At 53.2% G+C, this 23,695-nt stretch overlaps 3 protein-coding genes and 1 non-coding gene across 5 annotated transcripts in view; 3 read left to right on the top strand and 1 right to left on the bottom strand.

Moving 5' to 3' along the window:
* Positions 1–16,072, top strand: LOC104313819 (zinc finger protein 721-like). Its single transcript, XM_069773869.1, has 12 exons — positions 1–317; positions 728–1,017; positions 1,856–1,963; positions 2,124–2,222; positions 2,698–4,685; positions 5,366–5,526; positions 9,313–9,453; positions 10,393–10,522; positions 11,235–11,340; positions 11,725–11,847; positions 12,231–13,818; positions 15,178–16,072. Exons 2-11 carry the CDS (start codon positions 837–839, stop codon positions 13,613–13,615), a joined length of 4,422 nt encoding a protein of 1,473 aa, XP_069629970.1. The 5' UTR covers positions 1–317; positions 728–836; the 3' UTR covers positions 13,616–13,818; positions 15,178–16,072.
* Positions 5,517–8,800, bottom strand: LOC138682725 (zinc finger protein CKR1-like). Of its 2 annotated transcripts, none has more exons than XM_069774089.1 (3): positions 8,517–8,800; positions 7,832–7,995; positions 5,517–7,398 (listed from the first exon to the last, which is right to left on the bottom strand). In XM_069774089.1, exons 2-3 carry the CDS (start codon positions 7,917–7,919, stop codon positions 6,020–6,022), a joined length of 1,467 nt encoding a protein of 488 aa, XP_069630190.1. In that variant the 5' UTR covers positions 7,920–7,995; positions 8,517–8,800; the 3' UTR covers positions 5,517–6,019. The 2 variants fall into 2 exon arrangements, with proteins under 2 accessions (XP_069630190.1, XP_069630189.1); XM_069774088.1 differs by having other exon boundaries at positions 5,517–7,401.
* IL4I1 (interleukin 4 induced 1) overlaps positions 13,655–23,695 on the top strand; it is a 15,058-nt gene continuing 5,017 nt past the window's right edge. Inside the window, exons 1-5 of the mRNA XM_069773870.1 lie at positions 13,655–13,818; positions 14,154–14,288; positions 14,384–14,445; positions 15,858–16,004; positions 23,255–23,469. Coding sequence (XP_069629971.1) covers positions 13,655–13,818; positions 14,154–14,288; positions 14,384–14,445; positions 15,858–16,004; positions 23,255–23,469 — 723 coding nt within the window. The remainder of the gene's footprint in view (positions 13,819–14,153; positions 14,289–14,383; positions 14,446–15,857; positions 16,005–23,254; positions 23,470–23,695) is intronic.
* TRNAL-CAA (transfer RNA leucine (anticodon CAA)) lies at positions 15,508–15,615 on the top strand. The gene is made up of 2 exons: positions 15,508–15,545; positions 15,570–15,615. It is a non-coding gene; the product is annotated as a tRNA-Leu (tRNA).

The following is a 23,695-nucleotide window of genomic DNA, read 5'->3' on the forward strand; positions in this document are numbered from 1 at the left end:
TTTTTAATTCCTTCCTTCCTTCCTCTTTTTTTTTTTTTTTTTTTTTTTTTTTTAACTCTTATTGCTCGGGATATCAGAGGAACCGGGCTTCCCCGGTCAAGCCGCGGCCACTGCACCGTGCTGACCAGCTCCCCGTGGCCCTCGCATCCCCGGGACACACACACACCACACACAGCCCCTCGCTGCCCCCCCCTCCCCCCCCCGCTCCATTTTTTGGGGGGAGAAAAGGGGTTTTCTGGAGGGAAAAAGTGTTGGGAGGGAGGGGAGGGGGCATCTCCGGGCTTTGCCGACAGCACCTCCCAAGCTGGAGACTGCAGGTAATGAGGAGGTTCGGTCTTTGGATGTGGAGAGGGAGCAGAAAATGGCTCCTTTTTCTTTCTTTTTTTTTTTTTTTTTTGTTTTATTCCCTTCCTTCCCCCCTCCATCCTTCCCTTTCCCTCTCCTCCCATCCCCTCCGGCTTGCCTCCCCAGGCTGCCCGCACACACACCAGCCTTAAACTCGGTGCCCGGATGCTCTCCATCCCCGGGGAGGGGGGAAAGATAATTTAAAAAAAAAAACAAACCAAAACCCCAGCCCCGTTGTCCTTCTGCAGGCGTCCGTCTGTCCCCCCTCGCTTCATTCGGGTGGGTGGGTTTCATTTTTGGATGGGCTGTCGGGGGGGGAGGGGGAGCAGAGGCGTTTGTGAGGGCATGCGGTATTGACCCCTTTATTTTTATTTTTTTTTAGCAGGATGGCAAAGTACCAGAGAATAAATGAAGCGGGCTGAGATGCTGGTGGGGGCTTCAAAAAAAAAAAGGGGGGGGGGGGCAAAAATCGCAGGAGGAATCTGTGGTCTATGCTTGAAATCACCCTTTTATTCCTGGCATCAGTAAGTCGGCAACAACCTTCTGCAAATCCACCTTTTCCCAGCCTACCTCCTCCATCCTCTGCAGCTGTAACAGCTCTGCTGCTAGAAAAAAAAAATAAATCAACCCATGCATTGAGAATCCTAATCCGCTTGCTGCTCACAGAGGAGGGTGAGGAAGGGGTCGGGGGAGTGGTGGTAATTTGCTTTTAAATGATTTTTGCAAAGGAGAGCACCAAACCCAGTTCCTACAGCTGGGAAAACTCATTTTTCCTGCTCCAGTACGGGTTCCGAGCACCCGAGATTTGCGTAGAGAAATAACTGGGTGATTTATCCTCTTTGAGAAGGAGGAGCGATTGCTATGGGTTTTTTTGGGGAGGGGTTCTGGAAGATTTGGGACAGGAGTCTCCAGGAAGAGGAGGAGCACCCAGGGTTTGGTGCAGTAGGACTTAGCTGTTAGGTAAAATCTGGGTGAAGATGAATTTTAGGGTAAGGATCTCTCAGCAGAGCATTGTCTGCAGGTTACAGAAACATGTTTATTGTCAATGGGCTGGGGTTTACCTCTTTTTCTATTTTTTTTAAGGAATCATGCTCTCTGTATTTCTGTTTTCCCCTTCTGCTTCCTCCTCCTCCCCATTAACTTTTTGGAAAAAAAAATGTTTAGCCAGATTTGATGGAGGCAGAGGGTATAAAGTTCCTGCAAGATTTGGGAAAATACGTAAAGGATGGAGTTTTTTATTAGCTGCCTGTCCCCATGCCTTACCCTCATTTTGTGATTCAGCTAAGCCTTTATATTAGATTATTAGAGAATAATAATCTATTAGATTATTAGAGAATCCACAGGTTAATAAAATAGAGGGTTTTGCATGAAGAGTCCAACTGATGGATACAAATCCATAGGATGATGGCTGGCAGTGGGTTGCACGCTGGGCTCTGCTTATGGGGGGTTACCTCCTCCTTGCAGGGGGGATGCTGGTCTCTGCTTACAGGAGGTTACCTCCTTCTTTCAGGGGGTCTGGTGGCACCAGCCATGGAGCCGTATGTGCTGCTCGACCCGCGACAGAGAGCACTGTATCGCGACGTGATGCAGGAGAGCTATGAGACGCTGATGGCGCTGGGTGAGGAGCCTACCCATACCGCAGCAGGAAATTTGGAGTGGATGGAGGATCTAGCTTGCTGGATCCTCACGTCATCATGGAAGGGGTGCTGGGGTTGGGGGGCTGCTGGGGAGGGCAGACCCTCCTGACCCATGTTGTTCACCCCCCCTGTCTTTTCCAGAATTCCCTGTTTCCAAGCCCGATCTGCTGTCCCGCCTAGACCATGGGAATGAACCTACAGCCCTGGATCTCCATGTGCCCAGGGACACCTTGGCCACAGGTGAGCCTCTGATTGCGCCTCAGCCACAGCAGGGAAAAAGCCTGGGTTCAGCTCCTGCAAGTGTCAAGGGCTTTCCTCACTTCCAACCTCTCCGCAAAATGGGCAAACCCCCACTGTAGCGGCTGCCACTGGTTTGGCCATGGCATGGAAGAAGGATGCTGGGGAGGAGAGACTGTAAGGCCAGAGGGTTATCCTGGCCAAAACGGAAATGCCAGACCCCCTTCCTAGAGAGCCACATTTCTGGAGGTACAGTGGAGGTGGTGGTGGATTAATTACCATGTCCATGTTGGTGGCAGAGAGGAGCGATGGGGATTAGAGATGTCTCTGCTAGAGATGCTTGCCTGGAAGAGTGTGTGAAATAAAAAAGGAGGAGGAATCCCTCCTTGCTTTCCTTTTTCTACCACCTTCCCATCTTCCCAGCCCTGGGAGAGACGATGTCTCCTGCCTGGGTTGTGTCTGTCTTTGTGCCCCACAGAGGATGGAGCAGGAGTGGAGCAGGAACCCCCTCGAGAAGAAGCTGTTGAGAAAGAGCCTGAAGTAGTGAAACCTGCAGGTGAGGAGCATCCTTCGAGCCCCGCCGAGGCTGGGGTGAAGGCAAGCAGGAGTGGGGGACTGGGGGAGACGGCCACGCGCCCAGGTGAGAGCCAACCCAGCAACACGTGTAGCGAGTGCGGGAAGAGCTTCAGCCACAAGTCAGCCCTGGTGAAGCACCAGAAGATCCACACTGGCGACCGCCCGCACGAATGTCCTGACTGCGGCAAGTGCTTCATCCAGCGCTCAGACCTCACCATCCACCAGCGGGTCCATACGGGCGAGCGGCCCTATGCCTGCCCTGACTGTGGGCGCCGCTTCAGTGTCAGCTCCTCCTTGCTCACCCACCAGCGTACCCACGCACCCGGCGGGGAGAAACCCAACCGTTGCCCCCAGTGCGGCCGCAGCTTTGCTGATCCAGGAGCCCTCGATCGGCATCAGAAGAGCCACCTGGGCGGGAAACCCTATGAGTGTGGCGTGTGTGGGAAAGCCTTCGCCTGGAGCTCCCACCTCGAGCGGCATCGGCGCATCCACACCGGTGAGAAGCCCTTCCAGTGTGCTGAATGCGGGCGAGCCTTTGCCTGGAGCTCCCACCTCGACCGCCACATGCGCACCCATGCTGCTGCCGCTGCCTCCGAGGATGAGGAGGACGGGGAGGCAGAGGAAGAGCCCCCACCACCCCCCCAGAAATGCGCCGACTGTGGCAAGCGCCTCAACCACCAGACGGACCCACAGCGCTTCAAGCACAAGGGCACTCAGACACTGCCAGCCGGTGCCGAACCCACTGGCAGCCCCCCGCGGCCCTTCCGCTGTGAGCAGTGCGGCAAATGCTTCGGCCAGAGCTCTAACCTCCTCAAGCACCAACGCGTCCACACCAGTGAGCGGCCATACCCCTGCCCGGATTGCAAACAGTGCTTCCGCTGGGGCTCAGCCCTGGCCAAGCACCAGCGCATCCATGCCCGGCAGCAGCAAGCCAGTGACGCCACCAAAGCCGTGCCGGCAGCCGCTGAGGAAGCCAGTGCTGGAGGAGGTGGCAAACCCTACCCGTGCGGGGCGTGTGGGAAGAGTTTCGGCTGGGTCTCGCACCTGGAGCGTCATCGCCGCATCCACACTGGAGAGAAGCCCTTCCGCTGCGGGGAGTGCGGGCGGGCGTTCGCCGTCAGCTCCCACCTGGAACGGCACCGCCGGGTGCATACCGGCGAGCGGCCCTACCGTTGTGGCGAGTGCGGGAAGAGCTTCGCCGTCAGCTCCACCTTGCTGGCTCATCGCCGCACCCATGCTGCCCAGCCAGGCCGGCCCCACGCCTGCCCTGAGTGTGGTAAGTGTTTTAGCACACCAGCCAGCTTGGAGCGGCACCGGCGGCTTCACCGGGGTGAGAAACCCTACCAGTGCGGTGTCTGCGGCAAAGGCTTTGCCTGGAGCTCCCACTACGACCGGCACCGGCTCACCCACACTGGCGAGAAACCCTTCTCCTGCGCCCACTGTGGCAAATGCTTCGGCCGCAGCTCCCACCGCAACCGGCACCAGCGTGCCCACACGCAGGGCGGCCCAGAGAAGCGGCACGTCTGTCCTGAATGCGGCAAAGCCTTCGGCCTCGGCACGGCCCTGGCGGCTCACCAGCGACTGCACGCCGCTGCTGCTGGCACCGGGGGCCGCAGCCCCCTCTCCTTGCTGCCGCCTGCCTGGTGGGAGGATGAGAGGCGAGGGGGGACACCCACCCCATCTGAGCTCTGGCCCGAAGAGTCCAGCTCTGTTTTCCAGCAGCACCCCGTGCCTTCCTCCTCCTCTTCCTCCTCCCCAGCCCCCAGGGGCTGGGCTGCCAAGGCTCTCCTGCCTCCCAGCATGGCATGGAGGCCTGGGGAGGGGGACACACTGCAAAGCGATGCCTCTGCCCCCCAGGAGCCCTGGGTTTCCCTGCCTCCGCCCAGCTCCTGAGATGGGGCCATGGGGACCGGTGGGGGGGGCTCAGAGCCACCCTGCGCCTTTGGGGACACCCCAAGGCTGAGGTGGGAGGCTGGCCTGTCCCACTCCCTCCCCAACACAGGGTAGGAAAGGGCTGCTGCATCAGCTGGGGGGCCCCAGGATACACTGGGGTGGGGGGTCAGGATGGGGAAGGGGGGGTGAAGTGGTGGGGAGGGGGCACAGGGAGGGTGAGTGGTCTGTGCCAGGGGTTTAGCAACCAGCATAGGTGCTTTGGGGGGAGACTGGGAAAGGAGGGACAAGGGAGGCTGGGGGTGGATTTAGGGGGGGCTGGGTGATAATTTAGGGTGGTAGGGAGACAACACTTCTCCCTATAACCCTCCTCATCCTCTGCCCCACTGTTGTGGTGAGGCAGAAAGAGGGGGGTGACACAGCTTGGGTGTATGGGAGGGGACCCATCGGTAAAAATCACCCAGGGAACCCCCTTCCACAGGGGGCTTTTGGGGGCAAACGGCTCAGAAAAGAGCCATGGGGACCTGCATTAGTCACCAGCTCTGCTGCATCCTTGCTGGGACCCCTCCCAAATGCTGCTTGGGTTGTGCTGAGGGCGGTTTAGGATGCATTGAGCTGGGAATTTGGCAAGCGTGGAGAGGCTGGGTTGCCTCGGCTTGAGTTAGTAGGTAATAAAGTAGAAGGTAGTTCAGCAAAAAAGAAAAACCCCTTCACGTGTCTCAGCGTGTTTTTGTCTTTGGAGAGGGAGAAGATGCTCGTGGTCTTTCCTACCAAGAAGCAGGGAAAAGCGACGGAGCCCGGGGTCAGTGCACAAGGAGAGCCAGACACAGGTGGCTGCCAGGTACCGGGCTCCCTTTTTATTCCTCGCCCCATGCCGGCACCTCCCACTGCCAAGCCCTCTGCACCCTCAGCATCTCGCCCTCTCCATCAGTGCAACGCAGCATCCCCTTCTCCTGCCTGCGGCAGCAAGGAGCAGATACAAATGACACCATATTTTGGCACAAGAACCAGCTCCAGGTTACCCCCATTGTTTCCCGGTGCAGAAGAGCACCATTTCCCTGGGGAAGAGGCTCCCTGTCACCCAAGATGTCCGTTTTCCAGGGTCTGTTTTGCAATAGGGCGCAGGCACCGTTCACCCATTGCTGCTGGGAGACATCAGGAAGGATAAATCCCACCCTGATACCTTGCTGGAGCAGCCACATCACCCACCCCAGTGCCACCCTCTGCCCCTTAAATGTCACTTGGTGTCCTTTGATTTGTCCCCCAAGATGAGTTTTCCCTTGAGAATGATGCTTCCTCCCCATCCATCACACCAATGGGGGAGTCTCTGTCCTTCAGGGCTCCTCAACATTGCAGGCTCTGGGTGGCTTCACCAGCCCTGTGGCACCGTGGGTCTTCTCCGCCACCAGCCGTGTCCTAGAGAGGGGCAGCGGTTGGGGGGCAAGGGGGAAAGCAGCCTTGGGGAGGTGGCTACGGCGGTGTTTGGTGAGGTGGGAGCTCTGGCTGAAGGCTTCGCCACACTCAGGGCACTCGTAGGGCTTCTCACCGGTGTGGACGCGGCGGTGCCGCTCGAGGTGGGATGCCCAGGCAAAGCCCTTGCCACACTCGCTGCAAGTGTAGCTCTTCTGGGCGATGTGGCCCCGCTGGTGGGCAAGGAAGGGGGGAGCCTCACCGAAACGCTTGCCACAGTCGCCACATTTGTAGGGCCGGTCGGGGGAGTGGGTTTTGCGGTGCTGGAGCAGGTGAGCTTTTTGGGCGAAGCGTTCGCCACAGCTGCTGCAGGGAAAGGGGCGTTCACCTGTATGCACCCGCCGGTGCCGCTCCAGGTGGGACGCCCAGACAAAACCCTTCCCGCAATCGGCACAACGGTGGGTGCGCTCCCGCCGGTGACACCGCTGATGCCGTGCCAGCGCTGGCCCGGCTCGGAAAAGCTTGCCACAGTCACCGCAGCGGAGGGCTTTCTTGCCCAGGTGGGTGCGGCGGTGGCGGGCCAGGTCGGAGCTCTGGCAGAAGGTCTTGCCGCAAGCTGGGCAGCGGTGGGGCCGCTCACCGGTGTGGCTACGGCGGTGCTTGGCAAGGTGCGAGCCTTGGCTGAAGGCTTCGCCACACTCGGCACAGCGGTAGGGCTTTTCGCCAGTGTGCACCCGTTGGTGCCGGGCAAGGTGGGATGCCCAGATGAAGCCCTTGCCGCAGTCACCGCATTTGTGAGCTTTCTCGGCGGCGTGGCCTCGGCTGTGAGCCGCCAGCTCGGCGGCACCGGCAAAGCGCTTGCCACAGTCACTGCACTTGTGTGGTCGGTCACTGGCGTGGGTACGGCGATGCTGGAGGAGGTGGGAGCTCTGGCTGTAAGTCTCGCCGCACTCGGGGCACCCAAAAGGCCGCTCACCAGTGTGCACCCGCCGGTGACGCTCCAAGTGCGAAGCCCATGGGAAGCTCTTGCCACAGTCGGTGCAGCTGAACGGCCGGTCCCTTACTGGTCCCTTGCTGGCTGCCCCATGTAAGGGTTTGGCACATTCCAATTTGGGGACCACTGTGGCTTTGGACATCTTGGCTCCGCCATGCGGCATGGCTTTATCCGGGCGCTTTGTTTTCCGCCTGTTTGAGCCGAGGGTCTTCTCCCTCTCTGGGCTGCAGGACGAGTGCTCTTCAAGCTCCTTGCAGCTCTCCTCTGCTGCTCCTTCCTCCGCTGCTTTTTCACTCACCAGCCCCTGTGCTGCTGGGGACATGGGAAAAGGAGAAAAAGGGCAGAGCATGGCCTTGACCGGAGCAGGGGGTAGCATTTAAATTGACAGAGCAGGAACAGGATTCCCTAAAAAAATTGGTCTCCCAGAAAGGAGGAAGAGGGATGTGATGGGAGATCTGATTCCAGTTTGAACTGAGAACATAGAGATGCTAAGCAAACCCCATTGTCTGTATTTCCAATAATAATAAAAAAAAAAAAGCAGAGAGATCAATAACAGTTTCCTGCAGAAAAAAAATGAAGAAGAGGGCTGGGGTTTGGGGAAATCCCCCTCAAAACCTGCCTGGATTCCTCCTCCCCCCTTCTGATCCCTTTGCTTCCCTGCAAGAGACAGGAAAAAAAAGAGCAAGGAGAAACTGGGGGAATGTTCAAGGAAAAGGAAAGAGGATTTTGTGTGTTTGTTTACCAAGAGACATCAGTGTTTCGTAGCTCTCCTGCATCACATCCCGGTACAGGGCTTTCTGCCGCGGGTCCAGCATCACCCACGGCTCCATTACAGGGAGAGTCACTGGTGGTCAGGAGAATGAGGGTTTCTCCCTCTGTTCCTCACTCAGGGCTCCTGAAAATCCCCTGTGGGGAAGAAGAATCCCTTGAAATGGGGAAAATCCCCTGGGTAGTGCTTCTTGCTCAGTTTTTGATGCTTTTTCTGGGGATGCCGTGACAAATACTGGGTTTTTTTCTCCCCCGGCTGCAACACACAGATGGTCCCTCCATTCAGGACTAAGCCTGAGACTGCATGGAGCAGCTTGGCAATGGGGGGGCAGGAGGTTCCCTGTTTTCTGCTCATCTTTCTGGCAGACTGCATCTCACAGCAATCTCTGCCTTCCTCCCTCCAGCATCCCAGTTCCCCTGGTCCTCTTCTTACTGGGAATCAGCCCTCCCAGGGTGATGGGTTATTGGGGGATGTGTCCCAGGAACTGGGCAGCATGCTCCATCCCTGGGGAGTCCTGGATGCACTGTCCTCTTCCCAAAGGAGCTGCCACTCCTGGGAACAACCCCAAGGGCTGGATCCTGCAAGCTCCAGCCCTGACGCAGCTCAGGACCTGCTGCAGAGCAGGAGCACGTCCCTGCTCAGGGTTTTTCCCCGTTACCTGGAGTCCCTGGCTCAGGACTTGCTGTCGACTGAGCCTGGAGCTGCCTCCGTAGGCCTTTCCCTGGGTGAAACGTCCTCCCTTCCCAGGCTGAGGCTGCAAGGGGGGGCAGGATCCGCAGACCCCCCCCTTTGCACCCCAAGGACCGCCAAGCCTCCCGACACCAGGGCACAATGGAGGCGATGCCGGGCATGGCTTTGCTCCGGAAGCCGAAGCCGGTATCCGGGAGAGAGGAGACGCCAAGAACAGGATCCTTAGCGGCAGCGTTTACCCAGAGCCCTCTAGAGGTAACCCAATCCTGGCTTCCCCCCCATCCCGACCCTCCCCGCAGGCTACCCAGCACCCGTGGGGGGCAGAGGGGACCCCACTAAAGTCCTGCCCCATCACCCGCATTGCCCTTATGCTCTTCCCTTTTACCCAGCAGTTTTGGGAGAGCCCTAACCTTGCTAGGAACTCTGCCGGGGGGATTGTGACAGCAGCAGCAGGGATATTTTGAGTATTGCAGCCATGGGGAAGCATGGGAAGGTGATGGGGGTCTCTCTGGGGCAACAGGGCTTCCCCCAGGTGGGAGAGGGGGACACTAGGCTGGTTGCCCGATCAGCATCAGTGATGGGAGCTGTGCAAGCAAGAAATTAGGTTTTCCACCTGGAAAAGTGGTCCAAACCATGTTTTAGTCACGTGGTTGGTGAAAACGGGTTGTTTTTCCCCAAAAGCTCCAGGCTCAGGAATCATGCGCTTGCGGGTGGGAAGAAGGGGGAATTTCCACTTACCAAGTTATCCCTTCTTGTTGCTGGAGGAGGAGATCACGAAAGCCAAGGAAAACAGAGCCCTGCGAACAAGAAGATAAAGAATTGCAGCAGGGGAATGAGAGGAGCCTGGATTTCTGCCTCCAGGAAAGCCCAGGAGATTTGAAGCCACACAGACGCTCTTCTCTACGGTGGGTGCAGGTGTTTGGGTGGTGGTTTAATCCCTCCCTGGCTGGGAAAAGCCAGGAGTGGAGGGGAAGCAATAATTTTCTTTCAGCTTGCTTTGGAAAGAGCGCAAGGATGGGGAATTTTCCCTAAATCCTGCCTTCCCTAATGCACGGGTGTTTAACCCCTGCCTCCCCAGCGAAGGAGGGAGTGGAGCTGATTTCTACAGCTTGCCTGATCCTCTCTCCCTTCTCCTTCACTCCTCGGCTGGTGGCAGTCGACGAATGTCCCCAAGGGATGCTGTGGGACCAAGTCCTGGTGCTGGGGGACACCAAGCAACCCGGGTGGCTCTGGGAGTATTGCAGCTCAGCTGGGTATGGGAGAACAGAGGAAGGGGCTGGATCCGCTGGATGCTGAAGGCAGAGAGGGGAGAAAGGGACCCTCCAGGGATCCTGGTTGTGCTCCAGGCAGGGGCTGTGGCAGTGGGTGGTGGTGTGGGGCAGGCAGAGCCCTGCCTGCATCCCCCAGCCCATGGAGGCACGCCACAGCCCTCTGCTCTGGGGGTCTGTCCGCACCAAATCCTGAGCCAGAGGCTCCAGGTGATGGGCTCGGGAGGGAAGGAGGGAGGCAGAGACCCACCCGGGATGCCCTGTCTCCCAGTCCAGCCCCAGTCCCTTTACTGGGACCAGTACAAGGAGCAACGAGATGGAGGACCAGTCCCTGCCCTTGGGGCTGCGCCACGAGAGGGCGTGGGGAGACCAGAGCTGCTCCCAGGAGCTGGCTCTTCCCTGGTGATCAGAGCAGGAGATCTGCTCCCAAGAAGGTGGAAAAAGCTGAGCTTTGTTGGGCAAGGGCTGGCTGAGCCCTCTTGTGTCCCGAGGGGAAAAAGCCCCGCAGGAATGAAGGAGGCTGCTTCTTCTCTTGCACAGATGCCTATGCAAAGGGCACTGCCTCGGTTTTTCCAGGGTTTATCCCAGCTTTTCCCCCCCAGGGAACAGCTCAGTACCAACTTCTCCCCCCATAGGCTCCAGCAGAGCGTCCCTGTCACTGCCAAGGGGGACGGAGAGGGACATGGCCACAGCAGAGCCGGCACAGGTGAGGGAAAATCTCTCCTTTGGGGTGGGCAATTGCATTCCAGCTGACCTGAAACATCAGTGCCAGGTACCTTCTGCCTGGTCCAGTGGGGCTGTACAAGCTGGTCTGTGACCATAGCTGTGGGTTATCGCCTTCCTGCAACTCCTTTTGGACCAACAGGTCCCCATATACCGGCGCAGATGGTCAGGGTGCAGGAGAGGTGGTGAGGAGCAGAAGGTGGAGCCTGTGGTGGGCATGCTACAAGGCTGAGCCTTGGATGCAAGATGCCCACCTCAGAAACACAAGGAGGGTGGAAAGTCACAGCAGGACATGGGGTTTTGCGTCTCTACGTGACAGGAAAAGGCACAGAGAATAGGGTGGAGAAGTTGAGCCCAGCCTGGTTGAGCTCCTTCAGCTCCACCATCCCCATCAGGTATTGCTGGGTGTTTAACAACCCTCAGTGTTTTCCAGTTCCTATTTTTCCTTCCCCATAAGCTTAGCCAGCTGCTTTCTGAACCCGTGTGGCCCTTCAGCATCCGTGATGTCCTGCAGCAAGGCTTTCCACAGCTTAACTACACCCTATGCAGAACAATACCTTGATATCTCTGATCCTTGCCAGCATCCTTTCTGGCTCTCCTGCAGCTCTGCTGAACGTAGCCTTGGCTCCTCTCCCAGCTGGCTTGAGCTGACCCATGGCAGCAGGTGCTGAGCTGGGAAATCCTTGTTGTTCCAGTGTCCAGTGACCTTCAAGGAGGTGGCTCGGTACTTCACTGATCCTGGCCAGCGGGCCCAGTACCAGGAAGCCATGCAGGAGAGTGCTGGAAATGACTCCTCTTTGGGTAAGGACGCACCTTCCTTCCTTCCTGGGCTACGTCTTGGGATTGGGTGGACACAGGGGATGCTTCTCTAGACTTTGGAGGTGAAGGTGTCTTTCCCCATTGCTTCTGGCAATTGTGTTTCCCCCTTGGGACACATATTGGGGACCCATAGCACCCTCCATCCCCACCTTCTTCAGAGGAGCACATGCTCTACCATGTCAGACCAGTGGTCCATCTGGCCCCATGTTCTCTCCGGCCATGGTGGAAGGAGATGCTATGTCAGAGAACAAGGAGAGACACCTTCCTCAGCTGTGTCCAGCCCTTGCATCATCCTTTCTCCAGCAGAGCCCCCAAATCTTCTTGTAGTAGCTCCTCAAATGCACTCAGACCCCTGCTCTGTCTCAGGAACCAGCTCTGCTGACCCCCAACCTGACAGGATCTCCTCTGGGCTGGAGTTGGAGGAGAAGATGTGGACCCCAGCTCCCCAGTACTCAGATGCAAGGCCCTTCTCTAACAGCTCTTCCATAAGTGAGGAACTGGCTTAAATAACCTAGAAAGCATCTGGGAGAAAAGCAAAACACCTGGGACTTCTACTCAGGCCCTAAGACAGACAGCCTGAGCTTAGTATCTTCTAGGAGAGGGGTCCCAGAACCTCTCCTGTTCCCTTGGGAGACATTTTGGGTTCCAGAGGTTTTTAAGAGCTGGGGTTTGAAGCTGAACTTCAGCCCAAGCTTCACCAGCTGTCCAATGGTCAGTGTTTGAGCCTGAGCTGAAGGTGGAGCTCACATGATCTTTCTTCTTTCTAGGCTTTCCCCCTTCCATTTTTTCCCCACCCTGCTTCATCAGTGGGTTCCCTTTTCCACCCCAGCCAGGGACTGACTTGTCATGGTCTTTTTCTCTTTCCTCTGCAGAGGATGGGATGGTGAGTGGGAGGAGCGACAGCACTGCACATGCAGACCCAGACATCAAGACCTGCCTGGAGGACATCTCCCAGCACCACAAGTCAACCAACATCCACCAGAGCTCCCAAGAGAAAGGCCGAGAGGAGGTCCAGGGTCATCCTGGGAGGGAAACTCCAGGGACATGCAGGGAATTGCTGTTCCCCCATAGCTTTCACTCCAGGCATAGACCCATCCCTCATCCCACCAGTGAGAAGAGCTTCCATCCCCAGAGACGGGGGTCCCAGCACCCCTGCCCTGACTGTGGGAAAAGCTTCGGGGTCTTCTCCAACTTGCTCCGTCACCAGCGGAGCCATGGTGGGGACAAACCCTACAAATGCCCTGACTGCGGGAAGGGTTTTGGGCACAGCTCGGCGCTGGTGACGCACCGTCGCATCCATACGGGTGAGAAGCCCTACCAGTGTGCTGATTGCGGCAAAAGCTTCAACGTGGTTTCCAACTTGGTGCGCCACCGGCGGAGCCACACTGGGGAGAAGCCCTACAAATGCCCCGACTGTGGCCGGCGTTGCAGTCAGCGTTCCCACCTGGTGACCCACCGCCGGTTGCACACAGGGGAGCGCCCGTACCCATGCCGGGAGTGCGGGAAGAGCTTCAATGTCAGCTCTGATCTCATCAAACATCGCCGCACCCACACTGGGGAGAAGCCCTATGAGTGCCGCGACTGCGGGAAGCGTTTCAGCGGCAGTTCCAACCTCATCACCCACCAGCGGCTGCACAGTGGCGAGCGGCCTTACACCTGTGCCGACTGCGGCAAGGGCTTCACCATCAGCTCCAAGCTCATCGCCCACCAACGGACGCACAGTGGTGAGCGACCCTACAGCTGTGCTGACTGCGGCAAGGGCTTCAGCGACCGACCCCACCTCATCCAGCACCGCAGTGCCAGCTGGCGGGAGAAGCGCTACAAGTGCTCCGAGTGTGGCAAGGTCTTCACCACCAGCTCCTACCTCCTCACCCACCAGCGCAGCCACACTGGGGAGACGCCATTCCTCTGCAGCGTGTGCGGCAAGAGCTTCGCGGTGGTCTCCAACCTGGCGCGGCACCGGCGTGTGCACACTGGGGAGAAGCCGTTTCGGTGCGGGGAGTGCGGACGGCAGTACAGCCAACGGGCTCACCTCACCACCCACCAGCGGGTCCACACTGGCGAGCGACCCTATGTCTGTGAGGATTGTGGGAAAGGCTTCAATGTCAATTCGTCCCTCACCAAGCACCGGCGGGTGCACACTGGGGAGAAGCCCTACCACTGCCCCGACTGCGGGAAGAGCTTCAGCCAGAGCTCCAATGTCATCACGCACCGGCGGCTCCACCACGGCCACGGGGTGCACCAGCTCTGTGCATGAGTGGCTCCAGCTCCCGCACCATGCTGGTGAAGCCTAGTGATGCTAGCTCAGCCAGGAGGTCTTCTCCAGAGACTGGAAGTCAACCAGGACTTTGGTTATCTTGGCACATGCGGGAGAGAGAAGAAAGACCTGTGTATCGGGGGGTATGAAGGGAAGGATAGGAACCAAGCATGGCCACCATCAGCAGAAAACACCAACTCTGGGTGAGGTTCCTCCTGCTCTGCTTCCCTTCCAGCCAAATTAGTCCAGGGCATCTCCTGCTCTCACCCTGCCCAAACACAACAACAAAAAAAGGACCTTTGTTTTTCCTCGCTGCTCCAAACTCTCCCCACATCACAACATTTGATACAATGGGCCCAAGGGCTGTTTCATCTCCCATCTGGCATTCTCCTCTCCTCCAGTGATCTGCTAGTAGTGATACCAGCTTCAGGAATAAAAGGTGGTGTGATAAATACTAGTTGTGATCTCTGTACGCATATGGGTGTGCACCCACAGGGAGTAGAGACGCATGAGCCCCACAGCCCCCTTTTACTTCCAGGCTTGCACAGGAGGAAGTCCCCGGAGCCTCAGGGGCCCCAAAGGGGCTCCAGCAGCCAGCAAGTAGCAAGCCCAGGGGCCAGAGGCCACGAGGGTTGGTCTCCTCCTACCACTCCACATCACTTTGGATCCCGTGGTGGGGAATCCTGAGCTGGGAGGGTAAAAATGCCAGGGGAGGTCACTGATCCCTCCAGATGGGCCCAAAGTGTTGGCCTTGTTGGCTAAACTCAGGTACTCAGGTGTCCCAGAGCTGCACAGACACCTGGAGCTATTTGAGCTCTGGCCACGGCAAGGTAAGCAGCCATTTCACTGCCCTGCTGAGCTGCAGGCTGTCCTTGCAACCTTACCTACTCCTGTTTTAATGTTGGGGTTTTTTGCATTTGAGCTGTAAGGCCATTGGGCTTTGTCTGGAGAACATGGCTAGGGAGCTCCAGACAGCACCGGGCTTTGGTGTGGCAACCACCCATCTCCCACTTCGTTGAACATTGTAACACACCAAACCCATAAGCACAGACTTCCTCTACCGCAAATAATCAGTGGCAAACCCCACCATTTCTCCCTCCTACTCAGTACCAAGCCAAGATGAGTGTAACTTCAGGTATGGCTCAGAGACCATGGCCCTGTTTCCAACCACGGCAAACCTCCCCAGTGGATCGCCAACCTCCCTAGACATTTGGTGTGGTCTGAGATAAGGATGGCATCTCCCAATGGGGAGCAGTCTTTCCCTGCAGGTGCCAAGGTCTCAGCTCACAGCTGCATGGAGAGGGTCTTCAAAGAGGTCAAGATGGACTTTGGTGGTCTCCCACCAGCATCACGGGGGGCTGATTAATGTAGTCTTATATGGGCAGGATGCTGAAGATGCTCCCATCCAGGAGCTGCCCTCCAAATTACCTCCTGCAGGGTACAGGGCTACTGGTGGGATGCCAGGTTTTGTGGTCATCTTTACAGGAATGATATTTAATCAGGCAGGTGAGAAAGACTCTGAGTTTATTCTCTTTTTTTCTCCTCTTTTCTTCTTCTCCCAGGCATGCAATGAGGGGGACAAGGAAAGATATCCATGGTGAGAGGACAGGTCCTTGTTACTCAGTTCATGCAAGAGGATCTGCTGGGGATGGAGGAGGCAAAACACACTCCATCTTCACCTTTCATAACCTTATCCACAGCAGCCTGTAACTCCAAGGTACCGATGAAGGACCCCCGGCGTTGCCTCCTCTGGTGGAGGGCTTTACTGCTGCAAAAAATAAACTTGCTGCAAATTTGGGGGTAGGGGTGGGTGTACATGGGAGGCAGGAAAGATCAGGCTGTGGCAGGATTAATTCTTGAGGATGAGGAGGGTGAGGAAGGCTTTTGGCAGTGTCAGGATGGCCGAGTGGTCTAAGGCGCCAGACTCAAGTCATTGCTTTCCCTGCCCGGGGATTTCTGGTCTCCGAATGGAGGCGTGGGTTCAAATCCCACTTCTGACACACCTTTTCCTTCTAACAACTACAATTTTTAATATTATTTTAAAATAATTCCCCCATCACTCCTGCACCCGAGTTAAGGAAAACGCCGATTCTCTTCCCCCCACCCCCAACTACTCCTCCTTGGTCCTGTACCAAACTCTACTTGCAAACTGCGCCCACCCGTGGAGAAAAAAACACGAGGATGAGGAGGGAAAGGAGGTGGCAGCGGGGTGCATGCTGCTCCGTGGGTCTCTGGCCTGCAGGGGGAGGCGGGAGCAGCGCAGCCGCCCCCTCCTCGGGGTCTGTCGTGACGCGGACACGCGTGGGTTCGCGGCGGCAAAAAATTGTCATCACTTCTCCGGTGGTCAGTATTCAGCGCTCTCACCTCCGCTACACCGGTTCGATTCCCGGTCAGGGAAATTCCTTTCTCCCCCCGGCCCTTCAATAAAAGAACTCCTTTTTTTTTTTTTTTTTTTTTTCCCTCTGATGATATCAATAATAGGCTTTTCCACAGCAAATTCAACCCTCGAAGCACACACACAGGGATGGCAAACACCACCTGTTAAGTCTAAAAGCCAGTTGGCACCCTTGCTGCACAGCATGTGGCCAGGCTGATCTTGGTTCTTTTTAAGAATCGCTGCTTTAGTTGTCATGGGTAACAACTTGATGAGGGATGGGTTTAGCAGAACTGGGATATCACCATCACTACCCTAGGGTAATTTAGACTGGTGGGACTTTTCCCCCTGCTCACAGCAATTCCCATTATCTGCTAGTAATTAAAGTCCATATATTCAAATATAACCATCTACTTGCAGCAAGGAGGCCATGAAAGCCTGTATTTTTCTAAGATAAAAGCCTCTTACAGATCCTCACCAATGAAACACTAAGCCACAGCCCGACCCCTCATCATCCTTTCCTGCAAAGGAAACCCCTGACACCAGCAAAAGCTGCTGCATTTGGGCTTTATTGCAATACCATGTTGACTATTTCATTCAACAAACTCCCCACTCCACCTGGTACATTGCTCAGTTCTTCCCTAACTGGTCGTCTTTCCACACATCCAAACCTCAAGGGGAGGAGGATGTTTCCTCTAGTGCCTTTTTCTCAAGACCACGGTGGGCACATGCCTCCCCCCCCTTTGGCACCACGCGCTGCAGGGCGGCTTGCACATGCGCAGGGCTGATGAGAGGATCAGCAGCTCTCTCTCCGCAGCTGCTCAGCCTCGCTCAACCCCTGCTCATAGTTGTCCTCCATGAAGCTGATCGTGAGCCTCTTTGCCTGGTGGGAGACGAACCATCTGTCACGCCTGATCTTGTTGAGCATCTTGGTGTTGATGGTGTGGAAGAAGCGTTTTGAAGTCCTTTTCCTCTAACACTTCACCTGGCCCCAATGCTTCCTCTGCTTGGCCAGAGACCTCCTGGCATGGCTCTTCTGTCTTCTTCCATGCTGGGGTCCCCTTTCCTTCTGGGATCTCCTTCCCTGCTGGGTCCTCCTTCTCCCCCTAGCAGACGCCATGGCTCAGCCTTGTCCCTGCACTGCCCAGACCCCTCAGTGCTACAAACACCCCCACCTTCCCCGTTTTATGCAAGTAAGCATGCAAATGAGGGGCAGCTCTGAGCCCTACCATTGGCCAAGTGAACAATTTCCACCCCCAAATTCATAATGGGTAGAATCCTGGCCAGTGTGGGGCACTGGGATCCCTCTTGGCCAAGGCAACTAGGCGTCATGAGTGCCTGCAAGATTTGAAGACCTCCAGGACACCCCACCCCTCTGGCATGCTCACCCTCCCAGTGGAAATATTCCACCCAATCTAAAAAACTAGCATTTGTTTCTCAGAGTATCGCCCCAGTCTCAAAAGTTTTGTCTCAGAGTCGCACAACGCACAACTGAGCTGAGTACGTGCAACACGTGTCCTGGGAGTCCTCTGGGTGAGCAGGAAATGAATGACAAGAAAATCTTTTGAAAGAGCATCTTTCCTCAACAGAGGTGCCTGCACACCTTAGACCTGTGTCTTCCAGCTTGAAGACTCATCATAGCTAATTACTTAGTTAACAAGTCCACGCAGATACACCCTAGGTTTTTCCCTCCTCATGCTTTACATACATAGCTCATTTTTCAGATCCACATGTAAATGCTCATACACACACCTCCCATGTTTCTTTCAAGTTCCTCCATCCACTGTCAAAAACACAGTTGATGTCCCACACCAACATCTACCTGCTCTGATTCTGGATGACCAAACCCTGACTTTTTCTCTCCTCCCTTCATTAAGAAAAAACAACATTAAAACCAGAAGACAATTAGTTGGAAGAAATACCAAAAAAACCAACCCACAAAACCAGAAGGAATTATTTGGAATTGTCCCTTCTTCCCTCATGTGACACCAACTGATTCAATCTGGTTTTCATCCCTCCCACTGGCCTTCTGCAAGCTTCATGTTGTAATTGGTTTCAAGTGGAAACTCGGTTTCCAGTAATCTGCAGTGAAGCAGCAGACAGGAACATGGGAGGAACTCCTTTTGCAATTGGTGGTATGCATTGCTTATACTCAGACAATAAACCCTATAATTTGAGGTTGATCCTAGAGCAACTTGTTAGGACGTGCATTAATCTAGCTCTTATAAAAACAAGATGAAACAAACTGCTGTCACTCCAAAATCTCCAGCAGTCCTGGGAATATGTGTACATACTGGTTTCATCATATAATCCCCAAATCCCCCAAGAAGTATCATTGCTTCATATGAAGAGATAATACATATTGCTGGGTTTTCAGCATAGACACCCACAGGTATCAGGAAAACTACCTGGTAATCACAAGCTACTAAAAAATCAGACACAAAGCAAGGGTTTTTTTTTCAGAAAAGATAATGCCTTTGCCTTTTCCAAATGTTAAGCCTGAATCAAACCGGTCACCAGTGGCTTAAACAATTTGCAAGCACCATGCCCAAAAGACTAGAGTCACCCAGAGGGAACTTAATTTGTAACTTCCTGAGAGCATGACTTCATGGAAGGGGTAACACATGGGATGTCCATGCAATGCTTTCAGTCCTGACCTTGTCATGGTTCTGCAATCCACTCTTCCTGGGCATTATTTAAAACAGTAGACCGATGTAGCATCATGGGTGGGCACCACCACCTGATATTTCCAAAGGCTCATGTCCCTTTGTCACAACCCAGCCAGCACACTACCCTGCGTAGTGCGGGAGGTCGTGGAAAGCTCGAAATCCCTCAGAGTAGATTAAAGCGAAACACCACCAAACAACCAATCAAATTGTTTATTGAGCACAAACATAAACAAAACTGAAACAATCATGCGATAACTCAAGAAATTGCTGTCTGCCAAGCAAGTCACAAAATCAAAGGGAAAAGGGGAGGGGAGAAGTTTACTCGATTTTACCAAAATGATTCAACACGAAACTTAAATTCTATGGATGAACTATTCAGATGACTAACGTCATCAAACTATGTACACAAAGCAAGATAAATGCGGCGAGAAAGAGAAAGAGCAAAATAAGGTGCTAGCTGCCAAGAGAAAAGGAAGAACAAGGTAGAAAAAAGAGAGAAAGAGAGACAGAGGTAAAAGGTATCACCACCCTAGGATCCAGCGATCCTATAATAATACCAAAGCTGCACTGTCCTCTCAACCTTGCTGTCTGGATGGCTGGGGAAGACACCCGGACATCTAAAGACCAAACTTTTAATAGCACAAGGGAATGAGTTTGCTTCTGCTTTGGTGCACATAGCTCTGGGCCCCAACACAAGGAGAACAGAAAACATTGCAGTAAAAAAAAAAAGGGGGGGGGGGGGGGGGCAGTGGTGGGGTAGGGAGGATTTCAGTAAGAAAATAGTATTAAGAAGAGCCAATCACTAGGGAGGTTTGCAAAACCATTTCCGGCAAAACGCTTTTCAGGGGAAGCCCCTTCCGTGACACTGGTATCTACCTTGAATGCTGACTGGTGATCTCAGCACCAGAAGTCTGGGAAGTATTGAGTTTCATTTCCTCAACCAAATCAGCACATAGTCTGATTAACTGAATGTCATGGTTTAACCACAGCCAGCAACTCAGCACCACACAGCCGCTCACTCACTACCCCGCCCCAGGGGGATGGGGGAGAGAATCAGGGGAAAAAAAAAAGTAAAGCTCATGATAAGAACAGTTTAATAGGACAGAAAGGAAGAAAATAATAACAATAATGAAATGACAATAATAATAATAAAAGAATTGGAATATACAAAACAAGTGATGCACAATGCAATTGCTCACCGCTAGCCAACCGATGCCCAGTTAGCTCCTGAGCAGTGATCCCCCTGGGTCAACTCCCCCCAGTTTACATACTGGGCATGACTTCACACGCATGGAATATCCCTTTGGCCAGTTTGGGTCAGCTGTCCTGGCTGTGTCCCCTCCCAACTCCTTGTGCCCCTCCAGCCTTCTTGCTGGCTGGGCAGGAGAAGCTGAAAAATCCTTGTCTTGGTCTAAACATTACTCAGCAACAACAGAAAACATCAGTGCGTTATCAACATTCTTCTCAGACTGAACCCAAAACATAGCACTATACCAGCTACTAGGATGAAAATTAATTCTATCCCAGCCGAAGCTAGGACACTGAAAAATACAGTCTTTAAGCATAAGGCAAAGGATAAAGGCATGAGAAAGTTTGGAGGGGAAGGGTAGTTTGTGGTGGGTTTATTTAATTATTTATTTTAGGAACAGACCAGCCAAGGTGCCTACACAGAGTAGAGTATGTCCATATGGTGGGTAAGATGTGGTCAACCAGTGAAGGGATGGTTCATGGTGCTTTGGTAGGTCAAAGTTCTCCATTGTGGGAAAATGCTGGTACAAATCACGGAGTTTTTGCCATTTCAGTGAGGGCATCTGAGCTCTGAGTTTCCTCTACAATAATGAAGACAGTATCAAACCAAAATTGCGCAACACTTAACACAAAAGTGTCCCATAGATGAACTGTTGTCTGGAAATACCCGTTTCCATCGCTAGAAAGGATATTTTGGATGCTAGCTCAGAGGTCTCCCTGGGATGCAGAATAAAACCTGTGATATTTAGATAGATTTAAATGGATGCCCCTTTGTGCAGTACAAGGGAAAAAAAAACCCAAACCCAAACCTGATATTTCACTGCTGTGAAGCTCTCTGCCCTTCACAGGGAAGGGTGCGGTCACTCTTGACTTTTCTGATAATCTTAACACTCCCGGAAACATGCCATAGACTGATGGCTCATGTCCAAAGCTGGTAAGACCAGTGAGTAAAAAGAAAAACACAAATCCAAACTACAGCAGAGGAACAAACCACATGTTCAATTGCTGGTTCACCTTCTTCCTTCTTATGACAAATCAGACTTGGCCCTCTTCCAGGGTGTACTGATTGGGGGGACTTTTTTCAAACTACCAGAGCTAGGTTGGTTTTTTTTAAGCCAGGGTATAAAATGAAATCATATCTCAGCAGAGGACTTGTCTTCCTACTGGAACAATGTCTAGGATCGGTGAGTGACTCTCGAGCTCTTCTCGCTGTTTTTTTCTGGTTTTCTTTCATCTTCAGTGCTTGGGTTTTTGGAGGGGTTTTTCTTCCACCTGGTAAAACATCTGCCTTTTGTGTCACCTCCTGACAGCATAACCACAAACCTCCCTTTCTTCAGCTAAGGTATTTCACGATCACCTGGAGCTCAACTTTGCAGCACTGTGGGCAGTGGGAGAACTCCCTTGCAAGTCTGGGGAGTGAGATGTTCCTAGTTGTGCAGGGAGAGATGGAAACATAGGCACAAGCTCAGAATCTCCAGGCACCTTCCTGGAGGACACCTCCTCCTCACACCAGGTTTGTGGTTTTACCACATCTACCCACAACACAGGAAGGTCAGATGGAAGATGGAGATCCATCAGACTTTTCCAAGAGCTGGTCCCAATGTATTTGCTCTCCTCCCACAGAAAGCCTGATCTCTGAAAAGGATCTCCTTTGTCTTCCATAAGGTCCTTAGGTCTTTGGGGTTGCCACACTGGGTGAGATGAGGACAGCAAGACTGGCTGGTGGCTCTACACCACTATGAACCACACACACACACACTAAAAACACAACTCAAGGCAGCATCCCTGGTCCTCAAGGAAGATCAGGGCAGCAGCAGTGTCAGGTCAGGAAGGTTGATGCAGCTTTATCAACACAATATCACTTTCTGCCATGCTTGAAAGAAGGCAACAGGCTAATTGTAGCAGATTCTTTCCAATTTTTTTTTTTTTTTTTTTACTGCCACAGTCAGTGTCTTCAGGAAGCTGGATCAGCTCTACAAGCTGTAGAAAGACCTGCTTTCAGGAGCTGGACTTAGGTCTCTCAGAAAACCACCTGTAGGATAACAGCTCTGAGGTTTATATAGGACAAGAGGAAATGGCCTCAAGTTGCACCAGGGGAGGTTTAGATTGGATATTAGGAAAAATTCCTTTGCTGAAAGGGTTGTCAGGCATTGGAACAGGCTGCCCAGGGAAGTGGTGGAGTCACCATCCCTAGAGGTGTTCAAAAAACCATGTAGACATGGCACTTCATGACATGGTTTAGTGGGCATGGTGGTGTTGGGTTGGTGGTTAGACTTGATGATCTTAAAGGTCTTTTCCAAACTTAATGATTTGATTTATTCACAGCAGGGGCACTTCAACCCAGGTTGTCTGCAGATCTGGGGCTGTTCCCACAAAAGTAGTGATTCCCCAGGGTTTTCCAAGGAATAAGAATGACCCAGGGTGTGGTTTCAAAAGCTTTTTTTTTATTGCTCCCTGGAAGAAAGCTGGCAGTATTTGGGGGAAGGAAAAGAAAATTAAGCTTATTCTGTAGTTAGTTTGGAGAACAGAAACCAAAACTAGAAAAATCCCAAGGTGGTTTCTGTTCAAACTTCCTTTCCCTGTGAAAACATTATTGTAATGTTGTTGTGTCTGTTCTGGTAGAAATGGTTATTCTGAATGGCTGCACTCTGCCTGCTGTTCCCTATAGGTATCTCTGTTCCCTGTAGGGTATCTCAGAAACTAAATAATTTTAAATAAACAGAGAAGTCCCATCACCTATCTTCATCTATCTAATCTGTCCATTTTTCTATGTAATGTTTTCATCTATTCTGCCCATCTATGCAATAGTGCCCATCTAGTCTATCCATCTTTCTATATAATAGCCTCCTCCCTCTACCCTTCTACCCACTGCATCAAAAATGCCCTGAATTACTAAGGTATAGGAAAGGGCAGTTGGGACAACAAGATTGCCTTGATTCTTTGCATATGAACAACATTAATTACCAGTCTTCATTATGGAGTCTTTTGAGCTATTCAAAGTGGTCAAACTCATTTGGGGAACTCGCCACAGCAGCTGCAAAAGCAGACTGTGAATGTGAAAATAATCATCTATGGGCTTGATGTCTCCTTAAAAAAAGAAAAAAAAAAATCACATTCACTGACACCACTTGACATCTATCTGCAGTCACAAAAGATATGCTGATGCCATGGATTTCATAATTATGCCAGTTGATTTGAAAACAGATTTGCTAGATGTTCCTCTTTGGACACCAACATACTCAGAGACAGTTTGTGCTGTCACCTCCCTCCTGGGCTGTCAGGAATGAACTTGCATACTGATTGCCAAGTGCCTTCATTGTATTATTTTCTTCTTTTTTCTCTCCCTAGTCCTCTTCCAAATACTCCTGCTAGTAGGTCTCCTAAATGCAAAGAGGTTTCAGTCTTTCCCTGAATATTGCCTTCATGACAAAGACTACGAGGAACTGCTGAAGATTGTCAAAGATGGGCTAGAACCTGCAACTCATCCAGCAAACGTGGTCATTGTCGGTGCAGGAATAAGCGGGCTTACAGCAGCAAAGTTGCTCCGAGATGCTGGCCACAGGGTAAGTAGCTGCATGGGAGCCATGAGTGCCATTGGGTCTTGTTTTTCTACACTAAGGATTTTTCAGCCTGGAGAGGGAAAAGGAGATCCAAGGGAGTGGGCCATAGTGATGGGAGAAGGAAGGAAAAGCAATTGGGCCCCAGTAATTTAATCTGATTTAGGCTTGATTTTCAAAACCACAGGCAGCGACAGGGGAGGATAATGGGAAGTTGTACACAAAGCAACTC

Source organism: Haliaeetus albicilla, chromosome 29 (genome assembly GCF_947461875.1).
Source record: "Haliaeetus albicilla chromosome 29, bHalAlb1.1, whole genome shotgun sequence".
NCBI classification, from domain to species: Eukaryota; Metazoa; Chordata; class Aves; order Accipitriformes; family Accipitridae; genus Haliaeetus; species Haliaeetus albicilla.

Coding starts and splice junctions, on each gene's coding strand:
- LOC138682725 (XM_069774088.1), bottom strand. CDS start 7,919: ATGGAGCCGTGGGTGATGCTGGACCCGCGGCAGAAAGCCCTGTACCGG. Junction 7,402..7,831: donor CGAAACACTGATGTCTCTTG/GTAAACAAACAC, acceptor CCATGTCCCCAG/CAGCACAGGGGCTGGTGAGT.
- LOC104313819 (XM_069773869.1), top strand. CDS start 837: ATGCTTGAAATCACCCTTTTATTCCTGGCATCAGTAAGTCGGCAACAA. Junction 5,527..9,312: donor CAGACACAGGTGGCTGCCAG/GTACCGGGCTCC, acceptor TTGTTGCTGGAG/GAGGAGATCACGAAAGCCAA. Junction 11,848..12,230: donor CTCTAACAGCTCTTCCATAA/GTGAGGAACTGG, acceptor TTTCCTCTGCAG/AGGATGGGATGGTGAGTGGG.